General features: G+C 37.4%; 1 protein-coding gene across 1 annotated transcript in view; it reads right to left on the minus strand.

Moving 5' to 3' along the window:
- Positions 1 to 10,337, minus strand: part of necab3 (N-terminal EF-hand calcium binding protein 3) — a gene marked incomplete in the record, with an annotated part of 45,547 nt that overhangs the window by 1,411 nt on the left and 33,799 nt on the right. Inside the window, 5 exon segments of the mRNA XM_014008608.1 lie at positions 1,830 to 1,921; positions 2,396 to 2,473; positions 2,883 to 2,995; positions 7,478 to 7,531; positions 8,460 to 8,539. Coding sequence (XP_013864062.1) covers positions 1,830 to 1,921; positions 2,396 to 2,473; positions 2,883 to 2,995; positions 7,478 to 7,531; positions 8,460 to 8,539 — 417 coding nt within the window.

The following is a 10,337-nucleotide window of genomic DNA, read 5'->3' on the forward strand; positions in this document are numbered from 1 at the left end:
GTGTGTGTGTGTGTGTGTGTGTGTGTGTGTGTGTGTGTATGTATGTGTGTGTGCGTGAGCTTGTCTGAATTTTCTTGTTTGTTCAGCTGAACACAGGTCATTAAGCAGGAATACATTTTCTAACCCTGTTTTCAACATTTACAGGTTATGTATTAGGAATTTTAGTATTCAGATACTTATTTACTAAACATGTAAATATAAAAATAATATCAGTTATGGCATAAAAATTCTAAAAGAAAATCTAAAAAAAAAAACAAAGTCAGAAATTAAAAAAAAGATGTGTTCTACGAAGCAAGCTGATTATTGGTTTTCAAGACTCATGTCCTTTTGAACACCTACTAGCTATCGCAAAGCTTTTTTTCCCCAGAAAAAAAATAAAAGGCAGTTTTCTTGTGACCTTTCAGCACAATAAATAATATCTCGCAGCACCTTCAGAAGTTGTGTTTTATTTACTTTTCTATTATTGCCTCCAGGGTCTGACCTGTCTTGCTTTGTGGATCTCATAAACCACCATCCTTCTTCATCAAAACGAGTGCAATGTGGCTGCAAAAGACGCGTCAGCAGTACCACTTCTGAAGCAGTTTATAAACTTTTTTTTTCCACCAAGAAAAACAGCATTGTTTTTAAAAGATCGGAACTCAAAATAAAATCCGCAATAAACAAGGTGAATTATATTGTTCAGGCCTTCTGAAATCATGTGATTCTTTCAAACAATTTACAACAATAAGAGCTTCTTTTGAATACATCAGAACAGTTAATTGTGTATTTTTTTAAACTTTTTGTTTGTTTTGTTTTGAGTTTTTTTATTTGACTGTCTGAAGCAGGATGAGTTCATGAGAGTCACAGATGTGAAAGTCAACAATCATGTGAAAAGTAACCTAGCAACGAGCACAACGTACACAGCCCACACAGCTACATCATCATCATCATCATGCCAATGAAAGCAGGGAGGCAGAAATAATAACCAGGGCTGCTGCTTTCTGAGGTACATGTGGTTCGGTGTCGCCAACAACAAATTAATCAAATGTCAAGATGAGAGAGTCACGACAGTGGCCTGAGCTTCGAGTGGCGGTGAATCATACAACTCTGCTGAGTGCTGAGGAGTCAACCATGTGATAATGAGCAGAATGTGTGCATGCGTCATGTGGAAGTCACTTCGCCAGATATAAAACTGTCCTGTCGCTTAGAAATTAGGAGTGTGCAGGGAGCAATGTGTTTACAATTGTTGAATTACAGAAAACACTTTTTTGTGTATTTCAGTAAAGTAGGAAAGCTGATCAAATGAATCGAAGGAGACATAAAATGCTTATTTAAAACCAAAAACTGTGTATCTAACCAAGTTTTCAAGTCTTATATCCAGCCAAAAAGTTTTATTGATCTTGTTTTGAGACTGATTTACTAAACAAGAACAGAATGTGTAAGATTAATAATCGTATTATCAGAACATGTATGATTATTTATCTTGTTAAGCTGGAAATATGACTCAAATTAAGTGACAAAAATTCTGCCAACGGAGTGAGAGTATTTTACTTGGTAAGATTCTTGAAATACTTGATTGAACTAAAATTTTTTCTTATTTCAAGAATCTTACCAAGTGCAATGTTCTCACTCTATTGGCAGAAATTCTGTCACTTAATTTGAGTCAAATTTTCAATCTAACAAGACAAACGGTGCACGTTCTGAAAACAAGATTTTTAAACTTACACTTTCTGTTCTTGCTTAATAACTCAGTTTCAAAACAAGATGAAAAAGATTTTTTTGGATGGATATAGGATTTTAAACTTTGGCTCGATGGACATTTTAAGCATTTGCAAAACACAAATCCTAACCTGGGAGCAACATGGTGGAAACAACTTCAGCGTCCTCCAGCATGTCAATGACGCAGCGCTGGAAATCCTTGCTGCTGTTGGACTGAAGATAACTATAGAGGTAAGAAAAAAAAACAAACAAAAAATATCACTTGTCATAAAAAATGGATCAAAACATGATGCATCTGCATTTTTCTCTGTATGTGTTGTGTGCATTTCAACTCAAGTTTCCTTATAAGCACATTTAAAAGTGCAAAATGCAAAAATAAACCATTAAATCTAAGTGATTTTAAAGACAAAAATAGGTAAAATCAGACTTTAGATAAAAACTGCAGTGCTTTATAAGTCCACAATACACCTTTAAAGATCTTAACTTGTTTTTGACCACAGCTACATTTGATCTAGCTGACCACCCTAGAAATGTAGACAACTTAGAAGCATTTAAGGATCACCTTTGTGACTGTGTGTGTATTCTGTGTGTGAGCAGGCAGAGATGGGCCATCTGCTCGTCTTTGCTGGTGGGGAACGTTTCCATGAAGAAGTACAAAAATGCCAAACAGTCTGCCAATATCTGATGCTGTACTAACCTCATCCAGGAGATGCGGTCTTGCCAGAACTCATACATTATGTAACACGACTTTCCCGGGAACTTCTGAACAGACACACTGACAGAGCAAAGAAAAGTAGATTGGAGCAGGAATATAAAAAAAAATGACAGCAACGGTGCAAAAAACATGCAAGAAAAAACATTTTTATACTTTAGAGGATTATCAGATAAGTTCTGTGTAGGGGAAAGAAAAGAGTAAAAGAGCTTTGAGACAAATGATGTTTTCAGAAGAAAACTGCTAAATTATTACCATAAAACTAAAACTTATCAGGTTTTTCGCAGTCTGTGAAACCACAAAACAGCTGATAAACAATCCTTTCATTCTCTGCGTCAGTTTGAGCCGAGCTGACGATTCAGGCCCTCTGATTCAGCACCGTTCAGAAAGTGCCACAGCAGCAGAATCTGACAGTGTTTTAAAGATCTATTGCTTTATTTAGACAAAGAAAAAAAAAGTGCAAGGCACTCACTGCAAGTTGTCAGAGTGGGCTGAGGTGGCATCGATGTAACTCTTGAGAACTTTCCGGAAGTTGTCTAGCGACTCATCAATTACAGACATCTGCCTCTGAACCAGCAGGATGTTCTGTTGGCAGAAATACAAGAATCTATAAAATGGGATGATGACAGATTTCTGTTGTCTGTGTTTCAGCTTTCAATTCCCTTTGGGATGAATTGCTTGTTTGTTTTAGACATTGGGGTTTGAGACATTTATGTGAAGTGAGGTTGTTCCCCTCGACGTTCTGGAAGTCGTTCAAATAGCAGTGTGGGTTATAATTAATTCCACACAGAAAAGAATAAAAGTTGGGCAATTAGAGGAGTTGAAAAAGCACCTATGGGGAAAATAATATGGTAATAAGAGCCCTGGCAAAGATCAAAGCAAAAAAAGGGTGCAAATAAGGGAACTCACTGTTTCCAAGTGTCTCCTAGATTGTCTGCGAAAAATTGTCCAGATGGAGAATTTTAAAGGGGATTTGATTGTTTTCCCAAAGTCTTATATTGACTAAATCAGTCAATCCATCCTCATTTATTATTTTTCTCATGTAGCAACTACATTTTGTTTGCAATTGTGACAAAAAAGAAATAGAAATCACAGCAACAAAACATTGATGTTACCACAAAATGTAATTAGTGTCACTTTCTCCTTGGAGCAATATTTTTGCAGCAACAATCTGAAAGTAGGTCAGGCAATGGTACGTTTTTAATCCCATACATTTTCTTCACAAACTTTCAAAAAAAAAAACATGACATACTCTGGTCTTTTAGGTACTTGAGCACCTTGTCAGTCCTTGAAAGGGGTGAAAAGTTCATGTTTTTGTCCATTAACAAATCAATAGCAACAAAGTCTGCCTGCAAATGACAGCTATTCATCCTCAGCATGAACTGATGCCCTGTTTTATATTCAGTTTTACCTTGTGACCTCTGTTCACTCAATATTATAAACATCCCAAATGTGCAGACTCAAAATCAGGCAATTGTATTCCCATTGTTTTGAGCAAACGACCGTGTTACTGTAAATTTTTTAAGTTCTTCATTTATTGTTGTATTTTGATTTTCATAGGTGTGATTGGCACATTTTGGTCATTATTGATCTTTTAAATTTGTTCAGTAAATTTAATTGGCTACACTGTTCAACATCAACGTGAAAAAAGAAAAGAAGAAAGAATTGCAAGTAGATGCTTTTATGGTTTCATTCTCCAGCAGGAACTGCACGGTCAACATTAAAAATGTTCTCTTTTGTAGTGAAAAAATAAAAACTGCTGAGTATAAATGGAGAAAAAAATATTGGAATTTTCTCAGCTTTGTGGAACATACTGTAACCAGTGCTGTAATGTACTTTAGCATCAGAGTGCATAAAGAAAAAAGAGTTGGTGACGCAGAATCAGACAAATGAAAATCTAGCTGAATGAGACTTATGCTTGAAACTGGTGAATGGATTGAAATGACCATGTGTGAACTCTTGTCCATTTCCTGAAATGTGTGTGAAAATGAGCTTTGTGTGGATTCAGATGAAAAACACCATTAGCTTTTTCAATAATCAACTACAATTTGTTCTGTCGCAGAATGCAGCCAACTGTAATCAGGACACTCTGACAACAGTCTCATAGAAATAATCCGGCAGCTGTGGCAGAGATGTGTCAAAATGCCTTAACAGGTATTTTTTATAAGCTTTTAACATATTCTTCTACTTTAAATAATGTGCTAAAATATAAAAGTCTAGAAACAAGGTGCATTCTTTCCCCTCAGAGAATTACAGAAAAAAAAAACAAGAATAAAAACAGAAGACTTGCTAGACGTGTCCTTCAGCTGGTATAATTACTGCACCAAGCAGGAGCAGTAAGAAAAAGCAGGGAAAATTGTTGCTGTGTGCCATTAACTCCCATTAAGGAGCTTCTGTCATCATGCAGTCCACACGTCAAATAAGTTAAATCCGAGTTTATTAGATCATAGTTGCACAATGTGTAATTTCAAATATTTTACACCGTGCAGCTGCCTTCAGACAGTAAATCTGACAAAGCAATTATAACTTCGAGTCTGTATGTTGGTCTTAAATGTGAGGTAACTCGACTTGACTTTGATCAAGAGGAAACATTTCTACGTGTTGGCTTTTTAATGAGCCAGTCAAGTTTTGTTTTAGATATATCGTCAAAAAAGCTCAGATGAGTACAGTGAGAGAAATGGAAAAGTAATAAAAACAAAAATAAAAACAGAGAAAAGCATGTTAGGGTTTTAAATCTGAGATTGAAAAAATACGTGGTTTTATATTTTGAGAAAAAGTTTCAGGTTTGACTTTTTATTTTTCCTATCAGTAAAATTGGACTGATTACATGTACAGTCAACAACAGGACAAACAAACAATCCTAAATGCAGAGTCCAACTTAAAGGTGAAACACTCAAGTATTTATAAAAGGTTAAATAAACATTTATCAGATCAGGGATTTCAAATAGAAAATTAAATTAGACAAAACGGCTCACAGCTTGAAAGTACATCCCTGATGCCCCCCAAGGAGGGATTAGAGATGCGGGACAGATATGATCATTACTTAACAAGGTCCAGATGTGCCGAGGAAAGACTGCATTATTAACAAAAACAAGGCCTCGCAGCTGAGACTGTAGATGAAAGAAACACAAAGTATGTATGACATTCTGCACAAGTCGTATGGGTGTAGACAAAACATCGACAAACTTATGGGTGACGCTTCAGTAGGTGAGAGGTGAGGAAGACCCCAAAATTGGCTGATTGTTTTTTTCACCACTCCAGAGATGCAGTTAAGACATTTTAAAAGCAGCAGGAAATTCAAGGCTGCTTTGTTCCAAAACAATTGGATTATCTATTTGGCTCCCAGTGGCACAGCCTTGATGGCAGTGTTTATGTGAATCTCCCCAGGATGGAATGTCAACAAAGAGCTTGTTGCACTCCCACCCCCATCACCCGTGCTGGTCCTGGCTCCGGAACCCATGGCCGAGGAAGAGAAACTCTGAACTCTGGCTAAACGAGCAGGAGACGATAACATCATGTGACTCTGGACTCTGGCGGTGGCCAGAGTAGGGACCTAGCACGGGCCCTCCTCCCTCAACCGCTGTGTCCAAAACAGTGGGCCGGGTCCTCCGAAGGCTGAATTCGTCGGCGGCATACGTCACAGCGCCGCGACGAAGGCCATCCAAAACCGAAGACTCCTCTGATGCGGCCGACAAATGCGCCCTTCCTTTGGCCCGAATCGAAGGACAGGTCTGATGGATCCTTCCCGGCCCAGCATATCCCATAATGCATCGTGGCCCGACCGGAGATTTTTTTTATGCTAGTAATGGCGGACTAAGTGAGAGAAAAGAATACGTTTTAAATAAAAATATGGTGATATAAAAATTAATTTTTTTAGCAGTTGTAATTCGAACACTTTTATCATTTGTGTAGACATGTTTTGAAATATTATTTTTGTCATAAAAATACGCGAAATAAACATGCACCTACAGCGGGTCAATTAGTTCTTCAAATGTTACCTTTAAGTTACTTTTATTGTTTTGTGATACTAATAATGATAATATATTGATATTTTTCTAGTTTTGATTTAAGTTTGCTTGTTTAGCATCGTCACAGTTGCTAGGTGACATGATGTAAGGATGGGAGGCTAGACCGTCCAAATTCACAGCCTTCCGGTCTTCCCGGTCTACCAAGGACACGGCCCACCTTGATCGGGTAGTCTGGGTCCTCCGGAGGACCCGGCCTGTCGTTTTGGACACAGCCAACGTCACCTACTCCTCTGATCCCACCCCATTTTACCTCCCCCCCTACGTGTTATCTGACCTAAGCCCCCCCTCCCCCCGCTCAAGCTGCCTGCTCTCACGCGAATTATTTTTTGCACACATGACCCTGTATTTCTGATGTAAACATAGGATCAGAGCAATTTTTTAACTCAACTTTCCTTTTGTGTATTTCAAGTTGTTAAAGGTAGCACAACTGTGTTTGCTGCATGACCGGTTTCACCTGTTCCCCCATGTTTGTCATGTGTGTCTTCTTGAATGGGTGTTTCTTAACTGCTCCCTCCCCCTTCCCTGAATGTACAGCACCTTGTGAATATATTTCTGTGAAAGGTGCTGTATAAATAAAACTTTACTTACTTAAATAAATAAAACTTTACTTCAATTAAAGTCAAAACCAAAATGAGACTATGCACAATGCCTGCCTCATCAAAACACATAATTATCTAATTATTTCAGTATATGAATAAAATGTAACAGCAAGAATGCATTCGGTGATCTGACATTTTCTGTAGAAATGTATGCAACGATTAAAATGTTTAATTGGGTAAATCTACATTTGCGTTTCCACATGCATGTCTGAGCTCACACAAACTTCTGATAGTCTGTAGAATATCAATAAGTTGTGGTAAAATGTTGTTTTTGTGTACATAATCTTGTGATCCCCACAAAGAACAGCAGCCAACAGAAAAAAAAAAGATTTTCAAATTCTAGTGCTTAATGTCCAAACACATTTTAAAAATAATTAACAAAAGAGCTACATTTTATTTTGGTGTACTAAATTCATTTTTTCCCAGGTAATCCTACTTACAGACTTATAGGTGCTGGCCAGTGTGTCCTCCTTTAAAGGCTCCAGTTTGGGACTCTAAAACCAAATGGTGAGAAAGATGAGAAAAAGCCCATAATCAAACCAAGATCAGACGTGCAACAGAATATATACAAACAGTTAGCAGAGAAAAGATCTTTGTCGAAGTTTTATATTAAGAAAGATGATTTATAATAAATGCAACAACATGGAGTGAGCTGGAAGGTCGAAACCTCCTTGTTTCATTTGAGAGAGCAGCAAACAAGAGTGAGACAGACAGAAGGTGTGACGGTGTCAGCGTCGGGTTGCTGGGATGGATATTGCTCTCAGAACGTGCTGCAGGTTATGAACTGCTTTGATATTGCACTCTGAGTCCCTCCGGTTTGACAAAACAGAAGAATGGGGGGAGGAGGGGGAAAAAAACGTTTTGGAGAGAGGCTGGAAAGAGTGAAAGAATGAGCGTCAAAAGGTGGTCGTAACAGGAGTTCATAAAGCAAAGGAGCAGACACAGAGGGAAGAAGAAGGAGCAAGAGAGCGTGAAAGAGGATTGGGGATGGGTGGTGAGAATTGGTCATGGTTTGAGAAATCTGGGGAGGTGACTGCACTTGGTGTTTGACAAAAACACCAATCTGCAGAGCTGCATATAAAAAAAACTGTTTTTATTTTTACATTTACGGAACCCAAAGAAATTAAAAATCAACAGCTCTTTATGAAGCGCTGTCTGAAAACACACAAACCGTGCTCATGGCTGTTGTTTCTGACATCACTACTAAAATCATTCAAGCAGAAAATTTACACTTTGTTCAAAGATACAACAATAAAATAAACTATACTAATAACATATTTATAATACTTTTTTCAGTTTTTTTTCACCAGAAAAATTATTTGCTATTTTTTTTGCCATTTTGAGACTCTATTTTAATGTCTATTTTTACCTGTTCCAACAGTAAGTCTACATAAATAAAATAAAATAAAATAAAAAACACACCTGGCACTCCAGTTTATCCAAAAGTTCCTGCAGTCGGTTGATCTGAGAGCTCCAGTTTTCCCCATCTTCCATGGTGACACCTGAACACATCAAATAAACTAGTAGGTGAATCAGTAAATCAACAAAAGCAAGCAACAATAATGAATACATCCATCATACACTCACACCTGCACTGTTCAAAGTTTAAACATTATTGTTTGATGTGTTTCTGCCTGGACACAGGTGCCTGAGGGAGCAAAACATTTAACATGGCTCCCCCCATAAGGTGTGGGAAATGAGGTATAACAAGTTAAAATATTACATTTAAAAGTTCTTGATCTTATCAGGAATCACTGTGATTAAAGAAGGTGTGAAGATGTTTTTTTCCATAGAATTTTAGCAGAATTGTGTTAGATCATAAATGGGAGTTAAAAGTCTACCTTGTCTGGTTTGACAAAACGTTGTAAAATTTACCCTCAACACTAGCATAATGGATGCTTATTTCAAATTATGGTTCCAAATATACAGTAGCTCTAATAATTACAGCAATCCATTTAGTTTTAATTACTTTACTTTGGGGAAAAAAGCAATGAGTTAATACGCAACAGCTCTTCTTCATTCTAATTCTGTTTTTTTGCTTCTAGTGTCAGTCATCATTTCCATTTTAACCATCAATTTGGTACTGAAATTATAAGACACAGACGCTTTTAGCTTTCTAAAGATCTGTTAGTAACTGACACCAAGTAGTTAGTTAAAGGCTGCGACATGCTTAGATTTATCTTGGAGTCAAGTTTTAGGCTCAGAAATATTAAAGGATTGTGGCATTTCAATCACTGCAAAATGACTTGTGTGGCATCTTCTATTAAATTGTCACTACATAGTTTCATAAAGAGTTTGTGGTTAAAAACTGTGAAAATGCAGACACACTGTCTTAACATCCACCTCAGAGCACAGTTTTATCTGTAATTACTTGCTTCATTTTCCATTAAGAGAGCAACACCTTACAAAAGTGCCAACACTCTCTAAAAACAGCCCATCAGATTGTTTTAACACATTTCTGAGCCTAAAAAACTAAAACACTAAAAGATTTTCGGACAAATTTGCAAAGGATCACTACAAAGCAATCCCAGAAGTCCATTTAAGCTTTAAATTATGTAATCTGTAAGGTGGGACATACATATACGGACCAACTGCTCAGCTGAAATGAATGCTGGAGATCATGGAGATCAAGTCAATATCTTGAACTTGATATATTTACTAAATCATTTTATTTTTCAGGGTGACAGTGCGCTTTACCCTGCTAAAAGTAGAAACTGTCACAGTGTACTTGGTCAGCATTAATGTTCAGGCAGGTGGCAGGTGTCAACACGATCAACATGAGTGGCAGGACGAAGGGTTTCTGGAACACTGTCTAAACAAGCACACTTTTTTTTGTCAGAATGCCTTTTTTACTAAATCCGTCATGATGTCAGATCTTGTACTTTAAAGAAAAAACAAAACAAAACAAAAATAAATAAACAAATAAATTAATAAATAAAATTTGCAAGGATCTTTGTGATTTAGCAACATGTAAGGCTGTGTGGACAAGTCTTCCCTTGAAGACCTCTTGTAATTAATTTGCGAATAAAACGTTTCTGTGCCTCTGTATGGTCGTAAACCCCAAAAAGGGTCATCTGGAAGCTTGGAGGGGGGGTGGGGTGTGAAGCGCCTTGTTTGGATTTAAAGAGACAGCCTCAAAATGAATTGATCTGAGACACATCTCAGAAAAGGGATGAAAGAGGGGCTTGTGGAGTTACAATAAAGAAGGATTACATGTCAACCTCTTTGGACGTTTACCTGTATAAAGAGCCTCAAAAATAGGTAAAACTCGCACCTGCAGGTGGTAGGGTGGGGGTAGGG

Source organism: Austrofundulus limnaeus, unplaced genomic scaffold (assembly GCF_001266775.1).
Source record: "Austrofundulus limnaeus strain Quisiro unplaced genomic scaffold, Austrofundulus_limnaeus-1.0 Scaffold51, whole genome shotgun sequence".
In the NCBI taxonomy this organism is placed as follows: Eukaryota; Metazoa; Chordata; class Actinopteri; order Cyprinodontiformes; family Rivulidae; genus Austrofundulus; species Austrofundulus limnaeus.